Source organism: Suricata suricatta, chromosome 4, assembly GCF_006229205.1.
Source record: "Suricata suricatta isolate VVHF042 chromosome 4, meerkat_22Aug2017_6uvM2_HiC, whole genome shotgun sequence".
NCBI lineage: Eukaryota > Metazoa > Chordata > Mammalia > Carnivora > Herpestidae > Suricata > Suricata suricatta.
The window spans coordinates 88,152,478-88,171,083 of record NC_043703.1 but is presented as its reverse complement, the minus strand read 5'-3'; the positions used below and the strand labels follow the sequence as shown (position 1 = coordinate 88,171,083).

General features: G+C 37.0%; 1 protein-coding gene across 5 annotated transcripts in view; it reads right to left on the bottom strand.

The window, feature by feature from the left end:
- Positions 1-18,606, bottom strand: part of TSGA10 (testis specific 10) — a 151,245-nt gene that overhangs the window by 59,539 nt on the left and 73,100 nt on the right. For all 5 annotated transcript variants that reach the window (XM_029937176.1, XM_029937178.1, XM_029937175.1 and 2 more), the window contains 3 exons: positions 15,723-15,778; positions 14,008-14,176; positions 4,297-4,407 (listed from right to left, as the gene is read on the bottom strand). In XM_029937176.1, the coding sequence (XP_029793036.1) occupies positions 4,297-4,407; positions 14,008-14,176; positions 15,723-15,778 (336 nt within the window). The remainder of the gene's footprint in view (positions 1-4,296; positions 4,408-14,007; positions 14,177-15,722; positions 15,779-18,606) is intronic.

Below are 18,606 nucleotides of genomic sequence, written 5' to 3'. Positions count from 1 at the left end.
GTAGGAAAGTGGATGGACCTTGAGGGTGTCATGCTGAGCGAAGTAAGCCAGGCAGAGAAGGACAGAAGCCATATGTTTGCACTCATAGGTCTAGAATGGAAAACAGGAGAGACCTAATGGAGAACCAGGGGGAGTGGAGGAGGGAGAGAGAGTTGGGGAGAGAGAGGGATGCAAAACTTGAGAGACTATTGAATGCTGAAAATGAACTGAGAGTTGAAGGGGAAGGGGGAGGGGGGAAAAGAGGTGGTGGTGATGGCGGAGGGCACTTAAGGGGAAGAGCACTGGGTGTTATATGGAAAACAATTTGACAATAAAATATTATGGAAAAAAAAAGACTGAATGAAGAAAAAAAAAGAAGAGGCAGAAAGAGAGGGGAAGGGAGAGAGAGAAAGAGAGAGAGAGAGAGAGAGAGAGAGAGTGAGAATCCCAAGCAGGTTCTGCACTGTTAGTGTGGAGTCCGATGCAGGGCTTGAACCTACGAAGTGCTGTATCACAACCCAGCTGAAATCAAGAGTTGGACGCTCAACTGACTGAGCTATCCATGCGCCCCAAATCACATTTGTAAAACCTTAAAAGCTCTATCATGACAGATTGACTAAAACGTTGGATCTTATTTCTAAAAGAATAGAATCAACTCCACAAGTAGTATACTATATTGAGTATTCATTATGAGGCTAATTTTAAAAACATATTTTAGTAATATGGTTTGGCTAACTCATTCTCAGAAAGTCATTTATAATTTTGGTTATTATTAAAAAGGTACCAGACCTTTCATTAATAATACCCATTAATAGCTGGTGAATTGCTACCAGAACCATAAAGTGATCAAATTGCAATACATGATGTCTCACCCTAAGAAAGCTTTCAATTCAGAGTTAGTTAAGTTTTCACAAATACGATTAACCATGAGACTGGTTAAAAATTCAGTTAAAGTCGCCACCTTGTGGTTTGGTTACCTACGACTAATATAGAACCTTGCCAAGTCTGTTAAGATGCTAAACTACGGCAATGACTTTCAAGATTCAGATATTCTCAATGTGTCTGTAGGAATTTGATATGTCTTCCATTATTGTACTGAAAAAAAAAAAAGCTGTGCACATAGTATGTACCTGGGAGACACATGGTATAGTATATACAGACTGAATTTTACCCCATCAATCTTCACTCTCTTTAACTTTCTGTGGCACTCACTATGTCATTCTCTTAACAATGTCTTAACAATGCTTTATGCTGTTAGGTGTGGATGTACAGTGTTCTCAATAACATACTAAATTCCTCGAAGATAAAAACTGCTTTTTTAATACTACATTAAATTTTCTAAATTACAAACCATTCTTTATATTAAATGTAGTTTTGTGACTCCCAGGTAACACATGATTCAAAGCTTAAGCAGTAAAAAAGGATGACACAAATGTGTCACTCCTGGTCACCAAATTCCTGGTGTACCCCCCTCTGGTTAACTGGAAACCATATTTTCCCATTGTCTGTATCCACCAAAAGCAGCCAGAGCAGTGTGGAGCCCAAAATAGGCAACATAAACAAAAAGCACAACGAGATACCACCTCACAGCTGTCAAAATGGCTAAAATTAACAACTCAGGAAATAAGAGATGCTGGGGAGAATGCAGAGAAAGAGGAACCCTTTTGCACTGTGGGGAATGCAAATTGGTGCAGCCACTCTGGAAAACAGTAGAGAGGTTCCTCAAAAAATTAATAGAATTACTGTATGACCCAGCAATTGCACTTCTAGGTATTTATCCAAAGGATTAAAAAATGCTGATTCAAAGGAACACATGCACCCCAATGTTTATAGCAGCACTATCAACAATAGCCAAATTACAGAAAGAGCCCAAATGTCTATCAACTGATGGATGGATAAAGAAGATGTGTGCGCATGCACACACACACACACACACACACACACACACACACACACACACTGGAATACTATTCAGCAATGAGAAAGAAAGAAATCTTGGGGCACAGGTCATGGTCTCATGGTTTGTGGGTTTGAGCCCTGCATCAGGCTCTGTGCTGACAGCTCAGAGCCTGGAGCCTGCTTTGGATTCTGTAGCTGATCCCTCCCTTGCTCATGCTCTGTTTCCTTTTGTCTCACAAAAATAAATAAGTGTTAAAAAAATTTTTAAACAGAATGATATCTTGCCATTTGCAATAACGTAGATAGAACTAGAGTGCATTTTATGCTAACTGAAGTAAGAGAAAGGCAGATATCATATGACTTCACTCATACGTGGAATCTGAGAAACACAACAGATGAACATAGGAAAAGGGAAGGAAAAATAAGGTAAAAACAGAGAAGGAGGCAAGCCATAAGAGACTCTTAAAGAAAGAGAACAGGCTGAGGGTTGCTAGAGGGGAGGTTGGTGGGGGGATGGGTTAAATGGGTGATGGGCATTAAGGAGGGCACTTTTGGGGATGAGCACTGGGCGTCATATGTAAGAGGAATCACTATCATATGTAAGAGAGGATTCAGAGGAATCACTGAAGCCAAGACTACACTGTATGTTAACTAACTTGAATTTAAGTTAAGAAAAAAAAAAAAAGAAAGTGATCCGTTCAGGACCTGTTTGCCTCTTTCTGGTGCTGCCCCCACCTCAGTGCCCCCACCTCTGGTCCACCACTGGGCTCATCACACTACTTCCCCACAGCAAAATTGGCTGCCTTTGTGCCACTTGACTGAATTACAAATACAGCCTTCCCTAATTGATCTCCCTCTTTCTGATTTTGTTACCCTTCTGATTCATTCCTCCCCAAATCACCAGAATAATCTTTCTAAAACGCAATTCTTCAAATAACTTCTGGGCTCATGCTATAACAAAAGCTTCCTGAAAATAGATTTCAAACAAGTCCTTCTACCTCTGTATTATCACCTACCTATACCCTCCCCTTTAGCTACAGAACCTATTTTTCTCCCCTTACACCTTTGTTCAGGTTGTTCCCACTGCCTGGGGGGCCATTCTGTTTCCTGTTTTTCATCTCCAGCACCTCAGCACCTAGCATACTACATGCTGACTGAGTGAGCAATAATTCTTCTTGGACCTGTGGTTTGTTCTCTCAAGGGACCACCAGGATCCTTACAGTTTTGTTGTGAAATGAAATCTCATAAAAGAATTCATAGTAGGATGCTACCAGCTGAGAGAAGGCTGATGTGTGAGGTCTGAAAATACAGTTCCACAATCTAAAAGCCCCAATCCCTAATGGTGGAATTTCAAATAATGTGACAGGCTAGGGAGAAAAAGGGAAGTGTGTAACACTGACTGAAATCTTACTACATTAAATGTTTAGATATTCATTAATTTATATTGTTTTATTCCAGAATATACTTAAATAGTTCACTGTGCTAGGTCTATCTCACTTACTTGGGCGTTCTTCCCAATTACAGACAGGACACTAAGACTCAGACTGAGTAGCCCACATAAGTTCATGTGATGAGTGAGAAGAGGCGGTCAGACCTATCTGACTTCAAAGCTTCCATTCAATTATAGTATTACACCTTAAAATCAAGACATGTGAGAAATTACCTGCTTCTCCAATGTAAGACTGCTGCCTTACTGCCTTACTTGCAATTTAGAAATCTTCAGAATCTTGTCCCTCTCAAAGTCTTAAACAGGCTTATGCACACTAAAAATGAATACTCAAGAAATGTTTGTAAACTGATATTAAATGAGATGTTAAATAAAACAAGGAAAACAGTTTGGTGGTGGAAAGTTCCTATTAATAGTTTGAGTGGTATGTAGGGAACACTATACCTATTACAGTAATCAAGCCAACTATACTATTTTGGATAATATTTTACCAGATGGGCACACCTAAGATCCTTAGTCAAGCTGTCTGTTTATTCCAGGGTTACCACACATACTCTAGATTTATTTAGTATTATTTGATGTCTGACACAGGTGCCGGGTCAAATGGTCACTAACCAGAAGTACAGAGCAGAGCCATCTACTCTGGTCCTAAGAAATAGATGGCCCCACAACAGGGTGACCAATTCTGATCTGCTACACAATCAGGCAGAGCCTCTTTTGTCAAAGGTTTGTATCTGAAAACTACCATTTTCAAATATAAGTGACCCCAAGTGGATTCTGGTCCCTTGTCCTTCAGGCAGTTAGAAGGATTCTACTTATCTAGAATGGCTGGATATGCAGTTAATCCATCATTGTCAACACTAAAATATGCTATGTATTTTTAAAAGCCTTGATTCAGCCATCCCTATGATAAATAACTTCAGCAAAATTTCATTGGTATCATGGGCAAAGAGGAAAAAATGTATACATACTTCAGACTTTAATATATTCTTCAGCTTGTTAACCTCCATATTAGTATCTTGGACCTTCTGTTTTATGTCATTGAGTTCATTATGAGTATCACTCAATTTTTTGGACAGGGCCTATAAAAAAAGGATAGCTAGATTTGACTATAAAAAATAAAAATAAAAATTTGCTCTATGTCAAAACCATTAATTTTAAATATTTATACTTAATATTTAAATGTAAATATGATAAATAAAAGCTAATATACCTAATATATACAACTCATAAAAAACCAAACACACTTCAGTTCTTCATGCCTTCTAATATCACATTCTTTGCCATAAACTTTACAACTCCTTCCAGTGAGTTGAAGTCTGTTTAACCATATTTCTATCTAATCTTGCCTTCACAATTTTTTTTTCTTGGCTAATTGGACAATAAACAATAGTACACAAATTGAAAACTTGAGCTTGAAAAGTAATTATTTCATGGGATTTTCTGCTTGCTGCTCTTGGAAATACTGCAACAATCACCATGTGAGTAAGTCTGGGCAAGGCTGTGGGATAATGAGGATTGTGGACCATCACCTTGCTAGGAAAAAAAGAAAACAGAAAACACAAGAATCCAAATAGTAAATAAGCAAAGAACTCAAAAGACAATTCACAAAAAGACAGCCCAAGTGGATAATGCTTTTAAAAAGTTAAAATTTATAAGTAATCAAAAAATTTTTTAAATTCTCTAAACTCCTAAAATGTTACTAAATTCAAATAATTTGTAAGAAATCAAATGCTATTTTGTCTATCAAATTAGCAAAGAATTAAAGTTGTTCTGTTAAACCAAGTAATGGGCATTTCCATGTATCTTGGAATAAACATAAATTTGCAAAAGCAAATCTGTAATCTCCTATCCACAATCTACATCAGGAGACATTTTTAAATGCTAATAAAAACAGGAATGACAAGTATGATGCTTTTTTGTTGAAGGTGGGAAATAGATGCATGAGTATTCGCTACATTTGAAAATGTCTGCTTATAAAGATTTTTTTAATTTTTAAAAAACCTCGTAAGTTTTTATTTAATTTAAAACTAAATCTAGTAAAATTAATGAAAAGAATGTTCTAAAGCATTATTTGTTACGATGACAACATCTATTCACATTAAGTGAATGATGGCAGTAAATCACAGTATCTACACAGTGGTATAACCACATATAACATTATGTATCTATCTATGAGAAATGTTTAGAATGTTTGGTGGTGGAATGTTTTTAATTAGAGGGGGGAATGTTCATCTATAGTGAAAAAGTTAGGATAAAACACTAAAATTACTTCATCCCAATTTGTTAAAAATTATGAGATTTTTTAAGGGTTTCTGTTTTCCAAATTAGCTATGATATGGGTTCTTAACTTGTGGTCCACCTAGGGATCCATCTTCTACCTTTGGGCCTATAAACCAAACAAAGGAAAAAACTACTCTTGAGCAAATGTAAATTATTTTAACACCAATTTCTTCTGATTATAAAAAATGTTTATGAAGTTTTAACAAAGGAAGGGGTGCTTATGATGTCACAATAAATAAATAATAGCAACAAGATAGTTATCCAGTGATTATGCTAGTTACTCTGATGAGTACTTTCTTGGCATATTCTCATTTGCTCTCCATTTTCACATATATAAACTGAAACTCAGGAAAGTTAAAATGGTATGATCGCACAGCCAGGCAGGGTATTCAAACTCATGAGTCTTAAATACTACATGCAACTGCCTTATCATCGAGGAAAGACATTATATAAAGTGGTATATGGTTTTATCTCAGTTACATTAAAAAGTTCATGTAAAATATAGTACAAAAAATTTTAAAGTACTTCAAAATCAGTAAAAAATATGTTAACAATGGCTAACTCTGGGTAGTAAAAATGAGTGTTTAATCTAATTTTCTTTAATAAATATGTTATATTTACCTTTAGCCTATTTGCTGTAGCAAATACAGAGCTATAAATACAGAGTACATAAAAGTAGATCCTATAAATTCATACTTTTGTTTTCACTGCTATTCATTATTTTTTTTTAATAGACATTTAGGTTGAAGATGGCAGAGAAGTAGGGAACTCTGTACTTTTGGCCCGCTTGCATCTATCAAACTAAGGAGGACTGAAGCCACAATACTCTGATCCTCAAGAGTCTGGGAGGAAAAGAGACAGAGTCCACTAAGAAGACAGCCTCATAGGTGCGTGAGTGCGAACTGGGGAAGATAAAAACCTGGGGAAGATAAAAACCGGCTGGACCAGAGGCTTGGAGGGGAGGGAACCCCCTCTGAGGAGAGCTGCAGAGAGCCCCGGGAAGCCAGGAAGCCGCAGAGAGATGAGGGGAAGAGAAAGAGAGGCTGAAAACACTCACAGAGTTGTCTCTGGAGGAAAGAAAAACCTTGGCCTGGGGCAGAGAGGGAGCCTATCATCCCATCTGCAACTGTAGGGTGCTCAGAGAGAGATCCTTTCTCTCTAGTTGTGGGGCTATTCTTGGGCTAGGCGCCCCAATCCCAGGCTGCACCAGGAGAAACTTCTCCCTACTCAATCCCTGGCTAGGAAGCAGCCTGGCCTGTGGGAGTACATTTCGGAGTACATTTCGGGTGGTATCATTAAAGTGCATGGATTATGATCTGGGAACGAGGTGTTGCTTGGGAAATACAACGTAGCTCGCCCATGGCACAGGGAGATGAGACCCAAAGAGCGGGCTGCAAGCCTCATTCAAGAAGGGACTGGGCCATAGCATTCTTCTCCCCACAAACACCAAGGCGGGACCTTGGGTCTGGGCCTGGCAGAGTGGCCCACAGGATCCCAGTGGAGGCAAGACCTGCCTACACCAAACCACAAGCCATGCCCTTCTGTGCTGGAGAACTCCCCCCCACCACCCCCAAACCCAGGACAAGACCAACATCGATGCATTGTCGTGATTAGATCAATTCTTGTTATTCAGATATATTTCCCCCTATCTCATTCTTATCTCTCCCATCTGATGCACTGGGCACGCAGGACACTGGTTTGCCTAAACAGTCATATTTAATCCATTGATGCTACCTTCCTTTCTCTCTCTCTCTCTCTGGAAATAACAGACTATATAGTTTCTTTGGATAACAGTATCTTCGTGTTTTTCTTGTTTGTTTCTTTGTTTTTCTCCTCATCTCCTACCAGATTCTCTTCTTTCTCTCTCTGAATTAAGCCTTTTGGTCTCTCTGCCTGGTCAACATTCAACTTCACTTCCTCCACACCCCTGTCACTTCTCTGTTTGTATATGCTCTTCCAACAGCACTGCCTCCACACTACCCTTTATTTGTAGCTGGGATTTCTGGTTTTATGCTTTTAGACTGTCCTTTGTCTTTTGTTTTTTTTGTCCCCCCCTCTTTTCTTTTCTTTTTTTTTTCTTTCCCATTTGGTTTGGTCATTTGTTTGATTTGTCTGAGTGTTTGCGTGCTTTTGTTCCCTGTGTGTTTGTCTGTCTGTTTTCCTTTTTAGGGCTACCTCAAGAAACAAGCCAAAGTACACATGGTGGAGAGTCCCAAATATCATGGAGGAGGAAAATAAAATAACCAAAGGTACAACAAGAGAAACCAAGAGACACCATTAAAAGAACATTTCCTGAACAGATAGGCCCTGGACAGTCAATAAGCCTCCTTTAATATAGCAATACTTAAAGGTGCAGAGTGCATAACGAGCTTTTAAAACTGACAAGAGACAGAAAGCTAGCGAAAATGACAAAACGAAAGAACTCTCCACTAAAGAAATTCCAGGAAGAAGTCACAGCTACAGAATGGCTCAAAACAGAAATAAGCAACATAACTCAGCAAGAATTTAGAACAATTGTCATAAAATTAATCACTGGGCTTGAAAAAGGCATGGAAGACATCAGAGAAGCTATTGATACAAAGACTAGGGACCTTCAAAATAGCTGTGATGAGTTTAAAAAGGCTATAAATGAGGTGCATAATAAAATGGAGGTGGCCACTGCATGGACTGAGCAGGCAGAGAGGAGAATAGGTGAATTAGAAGACACAATTATGGAAAAAGAGGAAGCTTAGAAAAAAAGAGATAAGTTGCTCCAGGAGCACAAAAGGAGAATTAGAAAACTGAGTGATACACTCAAACAGAACAATATCCATATCATAGAAATTCCTGAAGAAGAAGAAAGAGAGAAAGGTGCTGAGGTGGTACTTGATCACATTATAGCCAAGAACTTCCAAACTGGAAAAGGAAACAGACCTTGAAATCCAAGAGGCACAGAGAACTCCCCTCAGAGATAACCTGAATCGACATTCAGCACAACATATCAAAGTGAAACTGGCAAAATATAAGAATAAAGAGAGAATTCTGAAAGCAGCTAGGAATAAAAGGGCCCTAACATACAAAGGGAAACCTATCAGAGTAGTTACAGACCTATCTAACAAAATTGGCAGGCCAGAAAGGAATGGCAGGAAATCTTCAATGTGATGAACAGAAAAAATATGCAGCCAAGAATCCTTTCTCCAGCAAGCCTGTCATTCAGAATAGAAGGAGAGATAAAGGTTTTCCCAAATAAATAAAAACTGAAAGAATTCATCACCACCAAACTAGCCCTACAAGAAATCCTAAGAGGGACTCTATGACGAAAATGTTGCAAAGTACACAAGGTACCAGAGACACCACTACAAGCATGAACCCTACAGAAAACACAATGACTCTAAACCCACATTTTCCAAAATAACACTGAATGCTCCAAAAAAAGACACAGCATAGCAGAATGGATAAAAAAAAAAATCGATCTATGTGCTGTCTACAAGAGACTCATTTTAGACCTGAAGACCTTCAGATTGAAAGGAAGGGGATGGAGAAATATGTATCATGTGACTGGATGTCAAAAGAAAGCCAGAGTTGCCATACTTATATCGGACAAGTGGGACTTTAAAGTAAAGGCAGTAACAAAAGATGAAGAAAGGCATTATATAATAACTATAGGGTCTCTCCATCAGGAAGAGCTAACAGTTATAAACATCTATGCACTGAATTTGGGAGCACCCAAATACATAAAACAGTATATCACAAACAGAAACAATTTTATTTATAAGAATGTGCTAATTGCAGGGGATTTTAATAATCCACTTACAGCAATGGAGAGATCAACTAGAAGGAAAATAACTAAAGAAACAATGGACCTGAACGACACATTGGAACAGATGGGTTTGACAGATATATTTAGAACTATACATCCTGAGGCTAGGGTATTCACGTTCTTCTTGAGTGCACATGGTACATTCTCCAAGATAGACCACACCCTGGGTCATAAAGCTGAACTCAATAAATATAAAAGAATTAAGATCATACCATGCATACTTTCAGATCACAATGCTATGATTCTTGAAATCAATCATAGGAAAAAGTCTGGAAAACCTCCAAAAACATGGAGATTAGAGACCATCCTACTAAAGAATGATTGGGCCAGACAATAGGAGAAAAAATTAGAAAATATATGGAGACAAATGAAAATTAAAATACAACAATGCAAACTCTTTGGGATGCAGCAAAGACAGTCCTAAGAGGAAAGTATATTGCAATCCAGGCCTATTTCAACAAACTAGAAAAAGTGCAAATATAAAAGAACACCTAAAGGAACTAGGACGGGAGCAGCAAGAGCACCCCAAACCCAGCAGAAGAAGAGAAATAATAAAGATCAGGGCAGAAATAAACAATATAGAATCCAAAAGAACAGTTGAACAGATCAATGAAACCAAGAGTTGGTTTTTTGAAAAAAATAAACAAAATTGATAAACCTCTAGCCAGGCTTCTCAGAAAGAAAAGAGAGAGCACCCAAATAGACAAAAACATGAATGAAAAGGGGTCTATTACACCCAATCCCTCAGAAATACAAACAATTATCAGGGAATACTATGACAAATTATATGCCAACAAACTTCACAACCTAGAAAAAATTGACAAATTCCTAAACACACAGACACCACCAAAATTCAAATGGGAAAAGATAGAAAACCTGAACAGACCAATAACTAGTGAAGAAACTGAATCAGTTATCAAAAATCTCCCAACGAATAAGAGCCCTGGGCCAGATGGCTTCCCTGGGGAACTCTACCAGGCATTTAAAGCAGAGTTAATACCCATTCTTCTCAAGCTATTCCCCAAAACAGAAATTGAAAACTTCCAGACTCATTCTACGAAGCCAGGATCACTTTGATTCCCAAACCAGACAGAAACTGAACAAAAAAAGAGTTACAGGCCAATATTCTTGATGAATACAGATGCAAAAATACTCAATAAGATACTATCAAATAGAATTCAACGGCATATAAAAAGGATTACCCACCATAATCAAGGTAGATTCAATCCTGGGTTATATGGCTGGTTCAATATTCACAAATTAATCAATGTGACACTTCACGTTAACAAAAGAAAAGATAAAAACCAGATGATCCTGTCAAGAGATGCAGAGAAAGCATTTCACAAAATACAGCATCCTTCCTTATTAAAACCCTCGAGAAACTAGGGATAGAAGGAATTTACTAAAACATCATAAAAGACATTTATGAAAAGCCCACAGCTAATATCCTCATCAATGGGGAAAAACTGAGGGCTTTCACTCTGAGATCAGGAACACGATAGGGATGTCCACTCTTACCACTGTTGTTTAACATAGCACTGGAAGTCCTAGCATCAGCAATCAGACAACAAAAGGAAATAAAAGGCATCAGAATTGGCAAAGATGAAGTGAAACTTTCACTTTTCGCAGATGACATGATACTCTACATGGACAACCCGAGAGACTCCACCAGAAGCCTTCTAGAACTGATCCATGAATCCAGCAAAGTCACAGGGTACAAAATCAGTGTAAAGAAATTGGTTGCATTTTTATATACCAATAATGAAGCAACAGAAAGAGAAATCAAGAAACTGATCTCATTCACAACTGTACAAAAAACCATAAAATACCTAGGAATAAATCTAGCCAAAGATGTAAAAGACCTGTATGATGAAAACTATAGAAAGCTTATGAAAGAGATTGAAGAAGACACAAAGAAATGGAAAAACATCCCACGCTCATGGATCGGAAGAATAAACATTGTTAAAATGTCATTATTACCCAAAGCAATCTTCACATCCAATGCAATGCCAATCAAAATTGCATCAGCATTTTCTCAAAGCGAGAACAAACTACCCTAAAATTTGTATGGAACCACAAAAGACCCTGAATAGCTAAAGTAATATTGAAGAAGAAAACCAAAACAGAGGCATCCCAATCCCAGACTGTAGGCTCTACTACAAAGCTGTCATCATCAAGATAGTATGGTATTGGCACAAAAACGGACACATAGACCAATGGAATAGAATAGAGAACCCAGAACTGGGCCCACAAATGTACAGCCAATTAATCTTTGACAAAGCAGGAAAGAATATCTAATAGAAAAAAAACAGCCTCTTTAACAGATGGTGCTGGGAGAACTGGACGGCAACATGCAAATAATGAAACTAGATCACTTTCTTACACTATACACAAAAATAAACTCAAAATGGATGAAGGACCTGAATGTGAGAAAGGAAACCATCAAAACCCTAAAGGAGAAAGCAGGAAATAGCCTCCTTAACCTCAACTGCAGCAAAATCCTATTCAACACTTCCTTAAAGGCAAGGGAATCAGGAGCAAAAATGAACTTTTGGGACCTCATCAAGATAAAAACCTTCTGCAATGCAAAGGAAACAAGAAAAACTAATAAGCAACCGACAGAATGGGAAAAGATAGTTGCAAATAGCATACCAGATAAAGGTCTAGTATCCAAAATCTACAAGGAACTCTCTAAACTCCATACCTGAAAAACAAATAATCCAGTGAAGAAATGGGCAGAAGACATTAATAGACACTTCTCTAAAGAGAACACCCAGAGGGCCAACAGACACATGAAACAATGCTCAGCATCACACATCATCTGGGAAATACAAATCAAAACCACACTGAGATACCACCTCACACCGGCCAGAGTGGCTAAAATGAACAAAACAGGAAACTATAGATGCTAGCGAGGATGTGGAGAACGGGCACCCTCCTACACTGTTGGTGGGAATGTAAACTGGCACAGCTGCTCTGGAAAACAGTGCGGAGGTACCTCAAAAAATTAACAATATAACTCCCCTATGACCCAGCAATAGCACTGCTAAAGATTTACCCAAGAGATACAGAAGTGCTGATGCATAGAAGCACATGTGCCCCAATGTTCATAGCAGGACTTTCAACAATAGTCAAATCATGGAAAGAGCATAAATGTCCACCAACTGATGAATGGATCAAGAAGATGTGGTATACACACACACACACACACACACACACACACACACACACATATATATATACACACAATGGAGTACTACATGGCACACACACACATGTATATATATATACACACAATGGAGTACTACATGGCAATGAGAAAAAAATGAAATCTGGCCATTCATGACAATGTGGATGGAACTCAAGGGTGTTATGCTAAGTTAAATAAGTCAGGTAGAGAAGGACAGATACCATATGTTTTCACTCATAAGAAGAGTGAAACTTACCAGAAGACCATGGGGAGGGGGAGTGGGGAAAATGAGTTAGGGAGAGGGAGGGAGGCAAATCATGAGAGATTCTTGAATACTGGAACAAACTGAGGGCTGAAGGGGAGGGGGAAGGGGAAGAGGGGTGATGGGTAGGAGGAGAGCACTTGTGGGGATGAGCACTGGGTGTTTTAAGGAAACCAACTTGACAGTAACCTATAAAAAATAAAAATAAAAAATAAATATTTAGAATAGTTTTTGATTTCCATTAACATTGTGAAAATAGTATAGAAAGTCCCCATTTACCCTATACTCAGTGTCTTCTTACATTAGTATGGTACATTTGTCACCATTAATGAGCCAATATTGGTTGATATATTACTAAGTTAAGCATATTTTTCACAAATTCCTTTCATTTTTATGTAACGTGCTTTTTCTGTTCCAGGATCCCTTTATTCATTAACTTTTGATGAAAATATTTTAATGTCTCAGGCAATTTTTTAAAAGTTAACAAAGTATCACATCTTTTATCTGTTTATGTAAATTAAAAATATTTAACAGTTAAAAATACAGACTTCTATGGTGCAGACTAAACACACTAGAGTGTCAGCATGTGCGAGGTCGGGGAGTCATTTAGACTGAATCATTTAAAGAGGGGAAGAAAACTTCCAAATAGAGTATTTTAATGTTTAAATTAAAATACTGATATTGAAAATGAAAAGCGTGGATAAACTGAAATACACTGGCTTATAGAGAGAATAATTATAAAAGAAAATTTCCCGAAAAGAATCACAGTGCTAAGGATGACTAAAATATGTGGCACAGTTCATACATACATTCATACTTAAATAGAATAATAGTCTACTAAATAAATCTACCCCTTTCTTATAAGTTTCTGGAGGTTTTTCTCTGTTGATTTGTTCAAATATTTATCCTTCAGTAAGGAAGTACTTCCTAAGATTTAATAGAAATCTATTATATTACCACTCCCTCTCTGTCTCCTTTATTACTTCATGTCTCAGAATTCCATTTAGAAAATATGAGGCACAATCTGCATAATAAAGGTAAAAAATGGCTGATTACAAAGCCTGAGGTCTTCTACAAAATGAAATGAGGACTGTGCATTAGAATAAAAATAATTTCTTGGAGAAGAAAGATTGTAGGAACAAGTATACCTGGTTTTCTTGTTTGGCTTTAGAAAACTGTTCTTGGAGACTGTCATTCTCATGAGCTAAGATATCTCTTTCCCTGGCAATCTGAGTCAGCTCATCATTTGTTTCATCCAATTGCCGACGCATCCTGGAAATGTCTTGTTCACACATAATTAGGGCTTCAGTAGACTGTCTATTCCACAAATCAGATAGTACATAAGAGACATTTTACCAAAAACAGAATAACAAATTCTCATAAGACAGAAGTTGGACAGTTAGCATGAATACATTTCATGTTTTAAACACATTTAAATTTTAAATACAGTCCATTGAAATTTCTGTTTCCCACATTTCACTATAAAGAAAAATGCTAAGTACACCTAATAGTCAATGATTTGCTAAACATTTCAAAAATTCTAACATTCCAGTATAAGAAAACCTTCATTCTACCTCTAGCTGCTAGAGCTTTGTCTCCTTTGCTGGTGCCCAGTCTTCTGCCCTCTTAAAAATTAATGGTTCTCAGGGCTTAACCCTTAGCCTCCTTACTATTCTCACCCTTCTCTCAGAAAATCCTATTCAGGAGTGCCTGGGTGACTCAGTCAGTTGAGTGTCCAACTTTGACTCAGGTCATGATCTCACGGTTCATGAGTTCTCACCCCACATCGGGTTCTCTGCTGCCAGCACAGAGCCTTCTTCAGATCCTCTGTCTCCCTCTCTCACTGCCTCTTCTTTCTCTCTAGCTCGCTCGCTCGCTCTCTCTCTTCCCCTCTCCCTCTCAAAATAAGAAAATATTTTTTAAAAATATTTTTTAAAAAAGAATATATTGTTCATAGTCATGACTCCCAGCCCCATCTTCAGGTTACTCTGAACTCTTTATCTCCAGCCTCTATCTCTTTTTTGACACTCCAGACTCCTATTTAACTGCTTGCTAGACATATCTGTAAGAAAGCCTCAAAGGCTCTCCAAACCCAGAGGAAATCATGTGTTTTCACATACTGTCATAATGTCCACTATTCATCCCCAGCCAGAAACCTGGCATTCTCCTAGATTCTCCTCCTTACAACAAGCCCCTCACTCCTCTGTCTCCCAATCCCTCCACCCTAATCTATCATCAACTCTTTGGCCTCAGTAACCTAGCACAAAGATCTCCTTAATTTTCTTTAATGATTTTATTGTCCAAAAGGTAACATCAGGACTCATCTGTCTATATCACAAGCCTCTGCCTATTTAGCCTTTCCATCACTTCTTTTATACTTTGGGCTCCAGCACACTCACCTACTTGTCATTCCAGAGGCTCTTGAACATGATCTGGGGTTCTTTGCTATCCTTTTAACCTTGAATGCCCTTCCCATTCCCCTACTTGGCTAACACCATATCTTCTTTTATTTCCATACACAGACTTGTGCCTCCTTTCAAACATTAGAAAGTTACCACCTGAAGTGCCTGGGTGGCTCAGTTGGTTAAGCATCTGACTCTTAATCTTGGCTCAGGTTTATGTGATCTCACAGTTTGTGAGTTAGAGCTCTGCATCAGGTTATGCACTGTTAATGCTGGGCCTGCTTGGGGTTTTCCCTCTGTCCCTTCCCTGCTCTCATGCTCACTTGTGCTCTCTCTCAAAATAAATAAACTTTAAAAAAGTTATCACTTTATACATAACACTAAGCCCCTTGTCTCCTACCATTTACCTAACACAGTATTTTGTCCCCAATAAATGCTCAAATTCTTGTTGAATGATTTACCTTGATGCCTGTTCCATCTCAGCAATGATATTCTTCATGCCTGAAATGGTCTTTTCCTTGAAAAGTAATGTAAGTATTAAATACAAAATATTTTAAACGATTTCTCTTAAAACTGAATGAACAAAAAGAAATTTTCTCCTCCCTTTTTGATTCCCATTTGGTTTTAAACATTATGTTCTATTATTCTTTTCTACACTTTAAAACTAAAGCCTAATATATCAGTCTGAGTATTTGTACTAGATAAAAACAATAGATTATGTTAATAAAAGACTACACTTAGGTGCATTGATATGGGATCAGTATATCAAATACTTTGTTAAAATGTTTTGTGTAGTCATGCAGCCACACAAGGATCCCATAAGCACCCTGTTTTTGTTTGAAAACCAGTGGTTTGGCACTGGAGTGTTGCATACTGGGAATATAAAACCCAGGAATGTGAATCACGTAAAACTAATTTTAGGTCTTAGAATAATAACTTTGATCAAGTATATTATTCATATTACTCATTGACAATATCTTCAAAAAGCTGTTCCACCTGAATTACTTATAAAAGTATACTATTAACTTTAGGTATGAGCTAATAAAGAAACAAGCCTTAAGGCTACAGAAAAGGTATAAAAAAATAAACTACTGATATTCTCCCCTTTCAAGGGTGTGGTGTGAGAGTAGAATTAATGGAGTCAGTTAAGGCTGAAATGACCTTAATGCCATCAATACCACTCATACATCTCCTCCTTCTAAAACTCTCATTGATCCTAAACTAGTTATAGGTAACTATACACAGATACTTACGGCTAACATTAGACCTAAAAAAAATATGAAGTTATTCTTTCACTAAATAACTATATTTCATTTTGCCCTTTGAATTTTCAAATCCTTAGTAACCAATTAGCAAGATAAACTAAACCTATATTTCCCAAAGAGTCTTGTTCCTGTTCTTTAGAGAGACAGTTGTGTGTGTGTGTGTGTGTGTGTGTGTGTGTGTGTGTGTGTTATCTTCCTCTGTTCATGCGCTCCTCTCCCGGTTATTTTTAGCTCCATTTTCCCATTCTACTTTCTGGTGGAATGAGGCAGAATCCACATCTGGCAGTAATGGATATCAAGGCATGGTTAAAATACCTATTAGCAAAGTAGTTAAACTGCTTTAAGAAGCACAAGCCAATAAAGAGAAAATAATGCTTAAAATGGAATATTTACACAAGGTTTAAAATATAATACATTTATAAATAAACTGAAAAGCTAATTGAAATTCTATTGTTTCAAAAGAAATTACTTGGTTACGTTTTAAATATGGTTTATAAGTCTATATAGGACTTCCCTTTATCAGTAGAAATTCATATTGAAAGTTAAGATTCTCTGAGAACATTGTAAAGCACCCAGGGACAACAAAATTATGGGGTAGAATCTAGTAGTATATCCTCTTAGCCTACTTTTCTTTAATATGACCCTAATACCACCATTTCTCAAATTGCTGAAATCTATCCCATCATTATCAATTTAATATTCCTTATACAACCTCAATATGCTTACCCAGAGATAAGGACTCAAGTTAACTATTAAAAATTCAATCTGAACAGGATGGTAATAAACTACTTAGAAAAAAAGAAACAAACTAAAATGTTACACAAGTAGTTCTGTCTTTTATTATTAAAAATATGTGAACTTGCTATTTTCCAACTTTAATTGGTAGCAAGTAGTAGAACATCTTTTAAAACTCTGATAACCAGAAAAAAATTTCCCCTTATTCACTATAATGTGAATTTCCATAGCAATTTATTTCTGGAATCTCCAGATTAGACTATAACATTACTGCTTTTCACTTAAGGGTATTTGTAAATTCAGCTCTGAAATATCACTGTAGAGAACACTTCCTCTTTTGGATGTCTAACACTGTTTTAAAAAGTTATTTTCCCTTCAGAGGATGGATGTGTTTACATTCATGATCTTATATGAAGTTCTTGATATTGAAATGGACTTGCAACTCAATATTCCTTGTGAAGAAAAAAAATGTCAGTACAGTTAACAAAATTGAAGAAATATGAAATATTAGATATAACAGAGGTAAATGATTCAAATTTTTCTAAATAATTTGTTTCTAAATGTTTGTGGTTTTAAGAAAAATTACATCGAACTATTCGAAAAGTGGTCTGAATAGAGTGAGAAGCAAAATTCCACCCACCCCAAACCCCATACAATTAAATTAATAAAATTATTAAGGCAGAATTATAAAATAAGTCAGACTTTTCAATATATAATCTTAAATTTACTATCCCATGGATTTGGATAGCAAGATTTCAGTTGTGCTCGTGATTCCCAAATCTATTAACCTCACTTCAACTTTCTCCCCAAACTTAAAAATCCAAGAGCCTATGAATATTTCAACTACATCCCAAAGACATGTCAATAATTTTCCTCTGTAAACCTGTTATATTTCTGTTTCCTAGTTCATGCACAGGAACTATCCATGTGGTCCCTAAGTCAGAAAGCACATCTTGTCAATCTTTCTTAAAAGCTCTATTTCTCTCATGGATATTGCCACTATCCTAACACAATTCTTATCATTTTACTTATAGCTAGTGTCCTTGTCATTACTCTCATTTCCCAATAAATCTATTCTTTATACAGACTAACAAGTAACAGAATATTTGTTTCAAAATTAAGATCTAACTGTGACATTTCATTTACATTATCTCAATAATCTTCTATATCCATGATGATAGAGTCTAAACTCAATATTATATGTATTTCTACAATTTGTTGCTTATCCATCCCATCTCAACTTTTACCCTCTAGCCCTACTGCCATACTGACCTTTTCCTGAAATTCTCTTATGAAATCCACTGGGCTTTCATTGAAGCTGCTTTATCTGTCTGGATCACCCTTT